This window comes from Cyrtonyx montezumae, unplaced genomic scaffold, assembly GCF_038088225.1.
Source record: "Cyrtonyx montezumae isolate F1298 unplaced genomic scaffold, pur_monq_1.0 scaffold_36, whole genome shotgun sequence".
NCBI lineage: Eukaryota > Metazoa > Chordata > Aves > Galliformes > Odontophoridae > Cyrtonyx > Cyrtonyx montezumae.
Window position 1 is genome coordinate 2,712,586 of NW_027072041.1, and position 17,126 is coordinate 2,729,711.

Here is a 17,126-nt window from a genome sequence, read left to right on the forward strand (position 1 = left end):
GCCCCTCCGGCCGCAGGGGATCGCCCCGCACGCACGGGCTCCGCCGCGCAAAGTTTTGTTGCCGACTCTCCGGGATTTTCCTGCTCTGCTCCGCGCTGTAACCTTGAACTTTCGAGAGCGTGGTGACAGTGCCGTAATAACCCGCCACCAAACTTCTTAAAAAAAAAAAAAATTAAAAAAAAAAAAAAAGCCAAACAAAAAAAATCCTCCCGCCCACCTCTCCCCCCTCCCCCCCCACCCCCCCGCCCGAGTCCTTCCCCCCTCATCTGCAAAACAACCGCCGGCAGCCGCCGCCGCCGCAGCAGCAGCAGCAGCAAAGCGCGGCTCTGCGCGCCGACTACAAGAGGGTTAAAAGTGTAGATTGGATTTCACCCCGGGAAATCGAGCGCACGGAGTGAACTTGAATCTTTGGCTATTTAAGGAGGACTGGGGTTTGTTGTGGAGTTGTGGTGATTCAGGGCAGAGCCCCGTCCTGATTGATTTCATCTTCCTCTAGTCTCAGATGACTGTAAGATGAACAGATGAAATTATTCCTTTTTTGAGGCTTTTTCTTAGGGGCTCTCCGGGCAGCGCGTTTGCAAAAGCGAAGTCATGATGTATTCTCCAATCTGTCTCACTCAGGTATAGACGCATTTTGATTTATTTATTTACTCGTTTATTTATTTATTTTCGCGCGTTTTGTGTATTTATGTGTGAGTTGCTCATGAGTCACTGTAGCACTTGTAACGGGTTAAGGCGCGGTTGTGCCGCTCCTCGGACCCAAACTCCGCTCGCAGGAGGGTTCGTGGGATGGACTGCACCAGGCCATTGTTTTGGGGGGATCCGTACGAAGTGTCACTCGCAGACAAATACTGTTAATTGCTGGCGCACAGCGAGTCAAAGGTTAACAGAAGGGAAACGATCATAATTGCGCTAAAAAACGGGTTTGATAAGTATTGATTTGATTGGAATCAAGCGATCTGCGCTCTTTTCAGCTCGCCGGCGTGCGCCGAGCCTAATTAAAGGGTTTGAAAAGGAAAAGTGCTATCTTTGACCAAAGGGAAAAAAAAAATCTCAGCGCACTGCGGCGCGAAGCAACCCCGCCTGATGCTCCAGGAGCTCCGCAGCCTGCAGCGGCCGAACTCTTAGCTCGGGGCCGAGCGCTTTCCGCTCGCTGAGCACCGGGATCTCGCCCGCCCGGCGCCGCGCTCGGGACCGCAGCTTGGGCCGCGTCTGTCATCGGGGAGCGGGGGGACCCCCAAGAGTGGTCCCCGCCGCTGCCCGGTGCCTGCCCCGGGATCTGAGCGGCCGCGGGAGCCGCCGGCCGAGAGTCCCCCGCGAGGCCGAGGAGCGCGCTCGGCGTCGGCGCTGCAGGGGAATCGCGCGCCGCAGCCCCAGAGCATTTTCCGAAGGGAAAATAGTTTTCAGGAGCTTTTGTGAAAGTCTGTCTGAGGAGGATGTGATGTAAACTGATGAAGTGATAACTGCTTGCTCCCACACTGGCGCGACAGATAGCTCAAGAAGAATAAAACGTGCGAAAGCAACGTCTCGTGTGCGCCGTAATTAAGCGGCCAATAACGCGCTTATAGCTGCACGGTGAATAAATAAATATGATTTAAGGTATTCGACAATTAGAAAGCATTGTAATTCAAAGGGACTGAAGTATTCATAAATTGTGAATGGAGATGGAAACAATGATAAGGCTTATTCAGTGATTGGATACAGTCCTGTAGCTTTCTGGCTGACACATTTTTTATTGTTTATATTTTGTTTGGCATATGAGCGTGATTGACTTAGATATGGATATTTTCAGCAAGCAAACGTGAGCTTCAGTGGAGCAAAGCTAGAAAAGAGTACTGCAGGAGTATTTCTCCTTTAAAAGAAAAAGTGCTGCATATAGGAAGCACGTAGTGTAGCATATAGATGTTGGCTCACAGGTACACATCGATAAATATTTACTTACGGTGGAATCTTCAGTTAGTATAAAATAATGGCGAGTGGGCTGTGTCCTGCAAAATCACTGTCAGGCAGCAAAATCTCTGCACTGGAGTGCGTACCTCGGAGTACAACTTGAGGCAGCAGCTTTTGCACTGAGAGCACACACGTTTCCACCACCACCTCTTGCACAGTGCACAGCTCACGTTGCTCTTTTCTACTCTTGTGACATTCTTTTCCTTATGCTTGCTTATGGGGCTCCCCAGTGCAATAGCCTTCCTCGCCCTGCAGATCTCTAATAAAATGTCATACTTTGGCATGTACAGAAACGCAGCATTGTACTCTGCAGCCATAGGTATAAGGAAGCAGTTCCTGTCTCCCTCGTGTTAGTAATTTTTGCATTCCAGTCATGCTGCAGCATTTGCCATGCAGAAGTGGTTCACACATAGAGGTACATGCCCGCAGCAAAAATTGGAGCAGTTTGATTTTAGATTGGAGTTTTTATCTACCTGTATAGAGCAAGGAGAGCATTTTTGAAATTTTCTTTCCCTAAATTAAAAAAAAATAAATAAATAAGATTACAATGGAAAAGAGAATGCATGCTTTCCATTATTTTGAGTGGCAGCCGAGTTATAAGTTATAAGAGCACTACCAGAATTGCTCTCTCTATTGTGTTCTTGGTCTTGAAGGCTCTGCACGTTGGCTCATCATGCAGATGCACGTTGGCTGTGGCAGTGTATGCTCAGAGAAAAATATTTTGGTGGACTTTCTAAACACGGAGCACCTGTTTGAGACAGGCTGCCTGCATGAGGAGTAGCACAACTCAGTTTGTGCCAGTGCTGTTCTGAAGTATCTTGTAAGCACAACTCTAAAATCCAGAAGTACAGTGTTAAGACAGACGTTGTTGAATCATATGTTGCCCACCACTGTTTCAATAAAAGTTTGGTGAATGTAAAGTAACTTGAAGAAAGAAGGAAGGCTTAGCAAAAGCAATGTATTTTTTGAGTGGTGGGTGTCCTTTTTCCCATCCCCTGTACACACCTTTCCCCTTGTTTTGGAATGAGTGTAAACTACGTTCATCGCCCTTGCTGAGGCATGATAGGATGCAGTTACTGCATGCCTTCAAGTGCTTGGGCACTTGTGATATTTTTACCACAGTTTATTTTTATGTTATGGTGGTCCAGGAAACTCCGAATATGTTGTCTTTCTCTTTTCCCCTCAGAATACTCTTTCATTATGCACAAAGAAAATCTATGTGGAGAGATGGAACTCCTGAAGTTTTTGGTGTAAAATTTCTGGACTTCTGCCTTGTATACTTATGCACAGTTTTCAGTCCAAACTTGGATGAATTGATGTAAAGTTTTAAGAGTGGAAAATGTGAGAATAGTGTTTCATTTCCCCTATAGCTCTTCCAAAAAGAAAACCTGGCCTATCTATCATCATTACGTTACAATTAGACAACAGGTATTTTCCCTTTATTTACAAACTACATAGTTATCCTATAATAACTTCCATGTTAGTTTAAGCGGTCAGTGCAGAATGGTTCACCTGAGCCATTGGATATGACATCTTACCTCCATAAATCACTTTATTGCAAGAGCAACTATGGCACATGGGTAAGTGTCATATAAAAATCTTTTTTTTTTTTCCCCTTTCAATATTGCCTGTACGAATATTAAGGGAAAAAAAAATTCCGTAGATGGCTTTTTAGGAGGTTTAGTGCAGAAAGCGTGTGATTAATTGCAAATCTCCATTTAGGATCATTTTTATGGGCACTTCTTCTTGTCAAGTAATGTTTCATTTGAAAGGACTCTGGATGCACAGTGAATCTTTCAAAGATATCCGAGAATATTGCTTTAGAACAGAATCTTCTTTGCTGTGTTTCTCCTTCACAATCTTTCGCATGTATCTATAGATTTAGGACTCCATGATACTATACAGGAAAAGCCTCAGTGTAGTTTTAAAAAGGTGTTTCTTTTTCTTACTTTTTTATTTTTTATTTTTATTTTTTAAATTTTTATTCCTCAGTCTTTGTAAAGGAAAGCATTCAATCTCCAGAGAGCGGAATTTAAAAACAGGATTTTGTCTCTCTGTAATTTTCATAGATGTAAAATGCTATTGGCTATTATTGGTAATAGTATGGGCAATACCTGAAGATGAAGCCATTCTGGAAGAGTTTGCCACGTTCCTCTTAAAAATCAAAACCGCGTCTGCAGTATTCTGTTAGCGCAGAAACTGCACATCAATTTCATTGCCATTTACAGCTGTAATGCTGAAGTCTGTTGCAGACATAATTACTGTACTGGGGCAAAAAAATAATTTCTCCCACAGCTCCTCAGCCCCCTGCCTTTCTCCTTGCCCCACCTTTAACCCCAGATGTCAACATTTTCAAGATCTGTAGGAAATCTGCTTTATTTAGTCTAAAACTAATTGTAAAGATTTAACACCGCACAGCCTTCTTGCTTATTCTAAGTTGGAATTTTAATAGTGTTTTATTTAAATGTTTTAAGATGGCCTTTGTAGATGAAAAAATAAACTTTCTCTGATAGTTAGAAGAGAGGGGAAAAAAGCATGGCACTGGAAAGCGCATGAAGCCTTATCATGGGCTGTGGTTACTCAAAGCAGTATTGCCTTCCCACACAAAGAACAGATTGTGGTTTAACTCTTTCCACGGCCTAGTTTTATGTGCCGGCATAGTATCAGAATTGTTCAAATCTCTGCTGGAAACTGTGAGCCGGTTTAATTATTGCCTTTGTGGCTCTTTGTCAAGCGCAGCACTGTACTGCAGTCATTTATGTACCAAACTATTGCCCGATATTGCATCTCTGGATTGTTTTTTTTTTTACCTGTGAAGGTAACATGGGCATAGGTAAACTGCTTTGCAACTTTTGTGTTGTTTTCTGTTTGCACTGGGGGCAGTGAGTGGAGAGAGGTAAGCAGGTCTGGTAGGTTTTTATACGATTCAGGAAATTTTGAACTTTGTGTGTGAAATTTGAAGATTTAAATACTGAATTCTTGGCCTGGAGCTCCCACAATGGCAGTCTGAACTCTGTGTAATTGAGACCATTAGTTATACTTTCATCATTTTTACCTAATGGAGTTAATCAGCCTTCTGATTAAGCATAATTCATTCCATGTCTAGCAGTGTAGCTAAAATATTAGTTAGTTAATTGTATTCTTGAATATAATTGTATAAAAAAAGATTCAGGTTTAGTCTGATTGCACCGTGCCATTCAGTGTGATAAATGACCTGCGTGGTATTTAAAACCAAATATGCCTGCACGCAGAAAGGGAGATATCTCCCCTAAGGTCTCCCTTGCAAACCAAAATGCAGCAAATGTTTGATAAGCAGATCGCACTGTTTTGAACATCGGATTTGTTCGCAGAAGGGCCGTTAGTTTTTGGGAAAGGCCTATTTAGATATGAACATGGATGTGTAGGACGGTTCTTTAAGCAGACAAAACAAATTAATTTAATTGCTATAGGACGTGCTCGTAGATGACAACCAAGCATTACCTCCTTAACGCAATACATATTGCTGTCAGGCAGAAGATAAGAACCTTCAGGTGAAGCCAGATGACAGGAAGGGATATTTTGGAACTGTAAATAAAATGCATGGATTTCACAAAAGCAGCATTTGACCAGCGGTGCACTCGTAATGTCACTCTGCCACAGCATGCAGAAACACAAAGAATGCAAAGTTTGTGCCAAGTTGCCATTTTTCATTGTACACCTCAGATTGATTTTTAAGGGGTTTAGAATAATTGCCACACTCATGTGATCGGTTAACAAATTAACAGACTCTGTGGGGCTTCAAAACCCATAGTGAAGCTGCCAGAAGAAAATTAATGTAATTTTTGTTCTCGACTTCATAAACTTTTATTTTACAGAGTTTGGGGGTGGTGGGAGGGAAGCCCGAAGAGTTGAAAGTACAGAAGCTTCTGTGCAGGGTTTGTGTACAGCATGCTGTGCCTTTTCCCCACTTTCCCTTACTGTATACTGGTTTCTCTAGTTACCACCACTGGAATGGTGCCGTTTCAGTGCTGGAATGTTGGACGTTTGATAAGAAAATGGATCAAGTTTAATGGCGCATGCTCTTTGTGCCACCAGCAGTCTCTTGCTGAGAGCATGCTCCAAAAGCGGGAACTGTGTGGCATTACACTGAGCATGTATATGCTTTGTGTTTCTGTGCCACAGAGAAGAGAAATGAACTGTGGCATTCACTTCAGCATTCTGAACATTTCTGCTCAGATTTTTTAGATCCGTATAGTGTCCTCTTTGTGCAATGGTACTTTTCTTGATGTTAGTCATTCACTCAGATGTTTAAATGTTAGGAACAAAACATCTTGATAGCATCTCTTTTCAATGATGTACTCTCTACAGCGTTGTAGGATGAAGAGAGGGGAGGCATTCAGAATAAAATCTTCAGGCGGTTCTCTCAAAGAGTGAAATGTGGGGAAAATATGATTTTCCGTGTAATTTTGTCTGTTGCTTGACAGTGACGGTAATTGCATCAGAGGTGTTGTCCAGAAATTGGTGTACATTTTAAGTAAATACTGAATGTTTATTCTCTTTGTTTTGGATTTCACTTTAAGATTTTCATATTTTTTTCTTGATACTGCTTTGATTATGACAGTTTATTGACTCTGAGTTTTCTTCCTCTCTCCTTTTTCTTTTTTTTTCTCCCCTTCACTTCCCTCTGCAGGATGAATTTCACCCATTCATTGAGGCACTTCTTCCGCATGTCCGTGCAATTGCCTACACTTGGTTCAACCTTCAGGCTCGAAAACGCAAGTACTTCAAAAAACATGAGAAACGAATGTCGAAGGATGAGGAAAGAGCAGTCAAGGATGAGCTACTAAGCGAAAAGCCTGAAATTAAACAGAAGTGGGCATCCAGGCTCCTCGCCAAGCTGCGCAAAGATATTCGCCAAGAGTTCCGGGAGGATTTTGTGCTCACAGTGACTGGGAAGAAGCACCCGTGCTGTGTATTGTCCAATCCTGACCAGAAGGGTAAGATTAGGAGGATCGACTGCCTGAGACAGGCTGACAAAGTCTGGCGTCTGGATCTAGTCATGGTGATCCTGTTCAAAGGCATCCCCTTGGAAAGTACGGATGGAGAGCGGCTCATGAAATCCCCACACTGCACAAATCCAGCACTTTGCGTCCAGCCACACCACATAACAGTATCAGTCAAGGAGCTTGATTTGTTTTTGGCATACTACGTGCAGGAGCAAGGTAGGAAGCAGATTGTCGTGTTTCTATGTTAGTATGTCAAACTCTGATTCCAAGCAGCCCTGTTTCCCCTACGGGCTGGTTTCCAGTGAAACAATATTGTGTGGTCTCTATACATAACGTGGGTACATATCCATATGTAAATCAGCATGTATGCATATATACACACAGACACACTCACTCCTACAGACCTGTACAAACTACGTGCACATTTATGAATGTGTACATATGTTTCTTGCTCACTTTCAAGAGAGAGTAGGACTTCTCAACGTAGTTCTTCAGTTCCTCCATTTTTTTTTTCTGTTCAAAATATAACTCTCTCTTTCTGTATATAAATATATATATTTTTTCCAGTTATGACTTTGTGCAACGTTATTCATATTTTCTAAAGTTTTTTTTTTTCCTTCCATGTAGTACTGTTAGTACAGATGCAGGTATGTGCAATTTTACAATCATGATAAATAGTTATAAATACTTATATTTAAGACAAATACTTATTCTTTTTTTTTTCTGTTTACAAATAACCAAGAATTTATCCACTGATGAAGCTATTGAAAATTTAAGAGAAACTGTAGACATTATCATCATTATAAAATAAAACGTGAAAAAAATTTAGCCCAGAAATACTGTTCAGCAAATACTAAAAAGGCAGAATTACAGCATACATATGTAATGTTTTATTCATATTTGGCATCACTAGCTCATGTTTCCTATCTGAGTTTTGAAATGAAGATCCAGGCTGTAATATTAGAAGAGAAATTTCCCCTAAAATTATATTTTCATAATTACACCAATATACTTAATTTTATATGGAAGATTGCAGTCAAGCTTATTTAACAGTTACTTATTTTATTTATTTAATTAATTTATGAAATTAAAATAAAATATTTTCTCTGATACTAAGCCTTCTGAAAAGCACTTTCTCACTGTGGGATAATTTTGATTTTTTTTTTTTTTTTTTATGATTGTATCATCTTCTAGCCATCATTGTATTGCTGAGTGCTAAGTAGCAATAATGTATTTGTTTCTTAGCCGCACATCTAAACCAGGGAAAGTTTGACCAGCCGCAGATGGCGGGCCATTTCATGGCTTGGCCTGGTAGTAAGCAGAAATGGCTTGCAGAAGGGCAGATGGCAGTCTGTTATCCGATGCTCCATACGTAACTGCGGATCTATCTGAAAAAGAAACTGAACAGATTTTATTAGTAACAAAGGAGTAAAATTGCGTGTCTTCATTTAGCAGGTACTTGTGGTTTGAAAGAGAGATACACAGTGACCCTTTTATTTTCAACGAATTGTTCTTTTAGACGTTTAGTCACCCAAGTATTGAAGTGTGTTTTCGTGAATGTATGAGTAGGGTTCAGTTTTGTTAAAAATTTATTCATCATGAAAATCTATGGTTTTTTTTTTTTTAATTCCTCACCGTTCGTATTTTATATATTTTTTTTCCTCCACAGCAGTAGACAATTTACTCAAATATTTTTTCAGTGACTTTAAGCAGCAGCACAGTCTGGTAAATGTGAACCTTTTCTATGACAACACTAAACATAACGGCTTAATTACAAAAACTTTTAACCTTCAAACTTCTTTTGTGAAGAAAAATTTGAACGATAGTTTGAATGCATATATCGCAAGACATAACTTACTGATTAATTCTAATGGATTTACCTGTCTGTAAAAGTTGAAAGTACAAAGGGAGGCAAAATAGCTTAAGTAGCTCTTGAACCAAAGAGGCTGGGGTCATGGTACTCTTACACTCTTGATTTTAAGTTGTTGGAAGCCGTAACTTGAAATGGGAGAACGAACTTCAGGTCATAGCTGATTTTATTGATTTAAACAAATTGAGAATATTAGTTTGTTAAAAATATTTGCCTAAACAGAAATGAGTAAGATAAGCATGCTGTAATATTATAACTTCAAAGGATACAAGAAGCTGCTCTGGGAATATACTGGAAGATGAAGCTGGCTAATTTCTTTGTACCAAGCTACACTTAGCAGACGCTTTTGTTTATTGCAAACTGCATGTATTTTGTATTTCTCATGCCGCTTCACAGTTAAACTTCTACTAACATCTGTTTGCTCTCTTCTTGAAGAAGTCATATTAAGTTATCTTTGTATATTTTTTCCCCATTTTGCCACACTTTGATTCTCTGTCCTCAGTGAATACAGGTTAATTGGGCACTTTGCCGTGTACTTGATTAAGAGCATCAGACTTGTGAAAGATAAGCCTGAAGTAAACCAAAAATGCTGCATTTTACGCATGCTGTTTTGCTGTTTATTTCTCTTTTAGAATACTAAAATCCACCTTATAGTATTATATAAAAACTTAGCAGAGAAATTGAAACAAATGACTGAACGAAATACGAAGAAGGAATTAGCACACAAAATGAATAAAGGGGCCAAATAGTGTGCTTTTTGTTGCTTTATGAAAGAAGATTAGAGGAAAAAGGAGGAGGAAGGATAGTTCGAGTGCCAGTGATGGTTGCCAGTGGCACCAGGATTGGCATCAGACCTTCTTTGTTTAGCCTAGGATGCCTGTGATTTGTTGGTTGGCATCCGCATTGCAGTGCAGAGTAATGTTACAATATATTGACAATTTCCAGATCTAGAAGTGTCAGTAATCCTTTCAGTTCTTAATAAAAAGAGCTTCTACTTCTATGTCTGCATCGAAGAAAGAAATAAGGACAAACCTATGAAGTTTTGTCATTGACCAACTTTATCTGGTTCTCCTTTTCGCTCACCTCTGTCAGAATTCAGCACCTTTTTCTACCTATTCTCTTTCTATGACCTTCTTTTGCTTTAGGATCTTAAAAAAAAAAAAAAAGGGGGGGGGGGGGGCTTGACATAGGTTACAAAGCTGCTCCTTTGACTGAAATGGAGGAAGAAAATGGAAAGGACACAGTAACTAGTGTTTAGCATCAATATAGTTTTTAATCATAATACACTTCTACAGGGCTCTGCTTCTGTATGAGGTCCATGTCTATCCCCCCTGAGTTTTCAAAAAGCCCAAACCTTGAAAATGCCAAGGATATTGTTTGTAATGATAAAAATATGGTTTTTTTTGTTTTGTTTTTCTTTTTCTTTTTTTTTAATTTTTCTTCTCTTTCACTCTTCCATTCTTTCTCTTTTTTTATTTTTCATCAGAGTGTGTCTATCATTTGGTATGAAGTGTGTCTGACTCCATAAAATCATTTGATGATATTTGACTCAATCAGTGCAGCGCTTATGCTGTGTTCCCGTTGCTACAAGAACCGCCATTTTGTTTGTCAAGTGCCAGGAGAGGAGGAAAAAAAAAAAAAGGCAGACAATGTGCTTGATGCCAATAATGGTTGCCAGTGGCACCGAGGTTGGCATCAGACCCTCTTTGTCTGGTTGCTGAATGCCTTTGATTCGTTGGTTGGCATCCGCATTGCAGTGGGCACATTGGAAAGTTTTTGACAATCAGTGAATGAAAGCTGCAGTACTTGTTTGCTGCAACAGAACCCAGATAGTATAAATCCCTTCTTCTAAGAGATGTTTTGCTTTGATTTACAGTAGCTGATTAAAGGAAAAATAAAAAAAATTAAAAATTGCACTTCGCTTTTTATAAAATATAAAATATCCACAGCAATGTATCTCCTCTGCAGAATTCCTGATCCTCATGTTGTCTCTGCTGTTTTTCTCTCTGGCAGCATAAATAAAATGCAAAGCATTTTAGCAGATAGTGAATGAAGCATAATAGGCATGAGAAATACTTCGGGAGTATAAAGGACTCAAGCAATGGTAAATGTAAATGGTAAACATTTTAAAGTGTTTTAATGTGTGTGCCTCTCGGAGTGTATCTCTCAGATTAGTCGTTGCTGTTTACACTCTCCTTTGTCCTTGTGCAAGACTGATATAATTGGGGGAGCCTGCATCCCCAGCTGTTAATAAAATCTGAAGTTGAGGGGAGGATCTTTTAAACTATCCAAGAATGAGAGCAGAGAGCAGAAAATAGATGCAGATGTCCTATGTCTGGTACTGCTCAGGCACTCCTGATTTAAGTTCTTTACACATCAAGATGTTGTTGCCATTCCAGCTGCAGTATTTCTGCTACCAGCAATTCAGTGGAAAGACTAAATCATTTCTGCTGGAAGTTTCCTAGATAGCATTAATATTGCTTTCCGGCTAACTGCTATTAACTCATTAATTAATAAGAAGGATTTAGCAAGCCCTTCCCAAAGGGCTGTGCAGAAGGAAGCCTGGCCTACATGAGCCCCAGGATCACCAGGCTGTGTCCTGGCTTTCTGGGGTTTGTGGGAGAAAGGAAGGGGGGAGAGAATAGTCAAGAGGGGAAGAGGGAGGGAGCCGCCAGCTCCCCGCAGGTTGGCAGGGGGGAGCTTTGCCTTGAGGACTCATCTGCCCAGCACCTGGGGAGACCCAAGGAGAGGGCTGGCAGGCTGTACACCAGACGGCTGCCGTGGGCTGCCTGGGGCCCATCCGGAGTGCAGGCGTTCCCGTGCCGCACCTGTGTGCATCCAGAGCTGCTTCCAGCCCAGCCAAGCACCGAGGGGTCAGCGATCCCTTGCTGAGCTGGGATGCTGACTTTTCTCTTCGGCAGTGTTGGCAGGAAGGATGTGCTGTCTTGCTTTGTACACAGTGTCCTCCTTTCAGAAGGGACTTCGTTTCTCTGTGATGCCTTCAAATTGCAGGAGTGGGCTAGAGGCCTCCCAGCGGGCCGGTGGCATGGTCCCGTTATCAGGATTCTTGCATTTTGTGACTTTGTTTTTATGGCAACCTCAGATTTTTTAATAGGTCTGTGCAGTCATTCTTATATTACACTTGTAGATTACATTTAGTAAACACGTGAAACTGATAATATAGCAGTATAATAAAAATAATTTCTCTATTTCAAAATGGCAATTTTTGTTGTTGCTGTCAGTTTGCCTTGAGCATGAGAAATTCCACTTGAAATAACACTCCAAACTTAGTTTAAGCAATATCCTTTTTGTATAATGTGTGTAACTTTCATATGCCCAAATGCTGCAGTGCTCTGAAAGAATTTGGACGTGGGTTTGCGTTTCTTGTGTGCACTGATGCTTCTACACACAATTAATAAAAAGAAAAATGGGCCTAGGATAATCAATCAATCCACTGAATTGCTGATTGTTCCGATGTCCTTTAACTTTGCCTCCTTCTTAGTATGCTATATGGGAAGAAACGGTTGAACATCTACCTGTTCTGCAAAAGGATATGTCAAAGCACAAGGCAATTTGTTGGAATTTACACAGCAAATTGTTAATTCCACTGAGAACAACAGGAAATAGAGATTATTATGGCCTTTACCCTATAGGTGTCTAAATGCTCTTTCAGCCTATTACTTAGACACTGAAATGGCATGCTTATCCCTTGCGTTAAATCTCAGTTTTGAATCAGTGCAGAAGTAGAGGTAGGATTTTGTATTTTATTTGCTCTCATGTAAGAGGAGTTTGCTATAGTCTGAGAATCTAATAGGAAATAATAAACATTTTAAAAACATCAGATTTTCTTGAGCAATTACAGTTTATTCAGGCATGCAAAAAATGTAATTTTAAAACATTTCTTGCGTCAGCTGAAAAGGAAGCCTCACTGATTTATTTTTTAGTTTGCTAATGATTACTTTGTTGACTATCTCAAATGTGCTGAAAATTACAGACAGGGAAGACATTTGTCATTAAAACTCAAAGTTAGTTTCTTGTATATATGGACATAATTTTTTTTCAATTGATGATTATTGATATTTTGTCCATGGAGTTGCAGGAAATTAAAACACTTGAAAATGTCACCTACTATTCACATGGTAAAACAGAAGAATCCCAAATGTCTGTTTTTCTCTTTTCAAATTTAAGTTTTATAAATGTGACAGATTCATGAGAAAGAAAAATTTTAACACTGAAATCAGAAATGAAATATATATATATATATATACGTTTTAGGAAGGAGCCTTTTGTTTTTTTGCTTGTTAAGTTTTTTCTTGCTTGATACACCAGGGAGGTCATTTTCACAGGGTTGAATGACATTAATTGTGTTGAAGACAAAGGAAGCTTATGGTTAAATAAATTTTGTGCAACTAGTTGAAAATTTAGAAGTCAGCATTAATTTATGAATCACATTTAGATCAACAAAAAGAAGCTATAAAGTAAAGAAAAGAATAGAAATGAAAACAGAAAATTCTTGCTTCATGGTAGTTTCAGACAGAAGAACAATACTAGGAACAAATAAAATTCTTCTAAACTATAAATAAGATCACTAATTTGTGAAGGAAATACTTCAAATAGCAGCAGAGGTCTATGTTTTAAATTTCTTAATTTTCATGCACATTGAATTCATTGTAACTTTGAAAACCTTATAAAATAATTGAACAGTAGTACCAGTGTATGTTGGATTTTGAAGTTTGTTGCACCAGGCTGCTATCAAGTCAACATCCTTTTCTAGCTTTCCATTCTCCCTGGCTTTTCCTTATCTCCCTCTTCCTTTCTTTTAGTAAAGGAGCAATGTATCAGGCTGTAGGTCTGGGGGCTGGCTGAAGCTTTGGTCTTAGGAGCTGCGCACTTCAGTGCCAAGCAGAATAATCCAGCAACTTTCCTAAGGAGTCTCAACAGGACAGTGGATGCTGTTTTGCTGCAATCGCTCGAATGGGATTATCTCAGGATCAAGTTAAAGGGCTAACTCAACTGAACAGAGTCATTACTTCCATTTTGGGACGGAGATGAAGCCCCTTGTCTGGAGAGATGTTTCAGATAACTAAGTAAATGTGAAAAGGAAGAAGCCATTCTCTATTGAGAGGCTTCATGATTTTCTTCTTTTTTTTTAATTTTAATTTTAATTTTTTTAATTTTTAGGGTTTTTTTTTTTATCGCTAGAGATTTCCAGAAGTAGTTGCTAAAAACCTAGCTCAGGGCAATGAAAGTTGGATTAAAAGTGGTTTGAAAGGCTCAAAAGCTAGTAAAGGAAAAGTAAATCATAGATTATTAGCTTTGTCCAAGAGAAAAGAGAGTTGATTTGGGTGTATATATTGTACTGTCTGAGAGCAGTGAGTTGTGTGCGAGGTTGGGAACATTCCTCTCACACAGCTGTTAATCTTCTTTTTTCACATTTTAATTTATAAAAAGATTAGTTTCGTTCTCTTTTCTCCACCCTTCTTTCCTTTTTCTGTGCTCTTTTTTTTTCCACCCAAATATATTTCTTTAGCAATTCCTTCAGAGCCTCATTGACATGTGACTTTTGTTGTAGCATTTTTTCACAGTCAGTGGGAGATAGACACTTCAGACATGGCTTTTGTGGGGGTCTGTCTAAGAAAGAGCTGGAAGTCTAGAGTATATTTACCATAAAAAGCATTTTGGATGTTTTTAGCCGGCCTGATTACTGCAGCTTTTGCCTGAATGTCCCAAGACCGCTATATCTTCCTTTTTTCTGTACCCCATCTCATATAAAAAAGTAACTTAAAATTGTACCGACAATGGGATCATTTTAAAGTTCTGTCTCTCCTAACTACTTGTGGTGTTTGGGATCTTTAAAAGTAATTATTTTTTAAACCTTAAGAAGTAGAACTGAAATTAAAAGAAATGACTGATATAGCCCTGGGCAAAGAATAGTGCAAAAGCTCACCTGTTCAACCACTGAGTGTTTCTCTTGTGTGTTCTAACAGTAACTGTGTACTTCAGGGCAAGGGGAAACTTAGATTTTCCAGTGGCCTCCAGTGTTATGAAGGTGCCTTCACTAAAGGCATTTCTGTGGCTTGAAGTAGACTTTTAATTATTTCCTCCCTGAAAAATACGTTCAGAAATGGAACAAAGTGATTCTCCGTTTATCGTTTGGAGACTGAACAAGAAAGTCAGCTACTGAACAGCTAGTAAACTCTGTGTGAGGAACTCACTGTGTCTGTTGAGAAACTAATATATATATATATATATATAACTTGTATTGGTCAACGCATGATGTGCTTAAGTAAGTATATTACGTATTTCTTGCAGATACTGGACAATTGAGAATTTTTAATATTTAGTTATTGAAAATACTGTTGAAATATTTGCCTTTCCAATCTTCAGGTTTCTTTGAAATGCTATAAAGATTTTCAAAAAGGATAAATATAAAAAAATGAAGACAGACATTTGTTAAATCTAGCATTGAAATTTACATTTTAGCCAGTCACATTACCATATTCAGAAAAGATTTCCCAATAAGATGACATAGAATCTATACCTATTTCTTTAAAATGGAAACAAAGAGCTGTATAGATAATGGAATTCAGTAATTGCAGACTCAACATCTTCAGAAATCAAATATATGTATATGCACATCTTCTTATTGTATTTTCTTTGTGAGTACATTTTCAGCCTTTGTAATGAAATGAGTAACAAAGAAATGCTGGATTTTCTTAGTTGTTTTTTTTTTTTTGGGGGGGGGGGAACGACCTTATACATTATAGTTAGCAAGTATATTTACTACACTATCAGTTTGCCATTGTGTGATTAATGCTGTGGAAAATGATGCCAGATACATTGAGAGGATGTCTATAATACAGTGACTGTGATTTAAAAGTGTGAGAACATCTCCTAGTCAAGACAAATTTTGTTTTCTTACCCTGACATCTGCAGTTTCTGGATGGATTACCTTAAATTTGTTATGCTATGTTAAAAGATGTGTTTTATGAGGCCAGCCTCAGCTTATGGCCTAGTGTCAGGGACCCTGCTATGTTATGTAACATGTCTTGTTAGGTTTAATTGACCAAAGCTGATTTGTTAAAACAATTCATTTGTGCTGTAACTCATTCCCAGGCCAAGTTGCTACCTGAATCTCTTGACCTTGACTTGTCTGGGTCACGAAATGGCTGTGAACTGCTTGACCTCTCCATTGTTTGGCAGCGTCACTGCTTCCTCTGATCCTCTGTGATAGTCACTGACAAGAAGGCCTCAGCTCCCACTTTCCACCCCAGTGGGTTTCGCAGCATCCCTCTGGAGCTGCTGTGTCCTCTGTTGGAAGTGGCCATGCTCTCAGCATCACTGTCTCTTGTCTGCTGACAGTGATGGGGACAAAGTGGCTGCCCGCCTCTGTGGAAGAGGCAGTGGGAGGATCTTTACAGGCTGGAAAAAAACCTTTTCCTCCTTGCGGTTGTGGAGGGCACCCAGGTTTTCTACATTCCTCAAGGGCAAAAACCTATGACTCTTAGTCGGCTATACTTCGTTTTGGGCACTATTATGTAGGATATGTTAGAAAGAAGGCTTCCTTTAGAAAGTATTCTGCAATTAAAATATAATGCATATGAACGCTACTTCAGTTTTTACAAATTAAAGAAGGTGATCTGAATTCTTTCTCGAAGTGGAGGTACACCACCATATCAGTACCTATATGATTTCTTCGGCACCAGAACCTTCTGTTCTTAACGGCTAGTTTTGAATGAAATCAACATTGTACTCAGTAATGACCATGGTGTCTAAAGCAAAGTTCTTCATACAAGATGTTTGATGTAGTGTCTAAACTTGTTAAAAAGTGACAAGGAACAATCTTTGTCTTCTTATTTATTAATTTTTTTTCTTGTGAAACTCCTTTGTTTCTACGGAGAGCTGCTTCTACTTAAACTTGACTCTTGGTGAAAGGGGAATTCATTTGCACTGCATCCTGACAGGTTACCTACAGTAAATGTCCTGGATTCGCATGCCAGCTCCTTGATTTGGGCTTTGTGCTCTCTGCAATTACCTACAATTTGACTGTTAGGACAGTTTAGTTTTTTTGAGATGGGTATTAAATCTAATCATCTTCTGCATGCATTGTGCTGCAGTTTTAGGAAGCAGTGCTTTTTGAAATCAGTGACGGGATCTGTTTGAAAAACTGAAGACATGATACAGACTTGCTGGTTTATGGAAGCTCATACGCCAGTATGGTACCATTTGAGAGCAGTGGTAGATCTGTAAGAAATGATCAGATAATTCGTATGTCCTTAGTTTAAAGCCTTAGCCTGAAAACTTTTCTCGTGAATAGATTT

At 39.4% G+C, this 17,126-nt stretch overlaps 1 protein-coding gene across 8 annotated transcripts in view; it reads left to right on the forward strand.

Moving 5' to 3' along the window:
* The first annotated feature begins 273 nt into the window (after positions 1–273).
* The window catches only part of NFIB (nuclear factor I B), a 174,450-nt gene continuing 157,597 nt past the window's right edge, over positions 274–17,126 (forward strand). For 3 of the 8 annotated variants that reach the window (XM_065745498.1, XM_065745499.1, XM_065745505.1), the window contains exons 1-2: positions 278–621; positions 6,620–7,151. In XM_065745498.1, coding sequence (XP_065601570.1) covers positions 592–621; positions 6,620–7,151 — 562 coding nt within the window. In that variant the 5' untranslated portion in view covers positions 278–591. Of the gene's footprint in view, positions 622–6,619; positions 7,152–17,126 lie in introns of all 8 variants that reach the window. The other 5 variants (XM_065745501.1, XM_065745504.1, XM_065745500.1 and 2 more) reach the window with 4 other exon arrangements.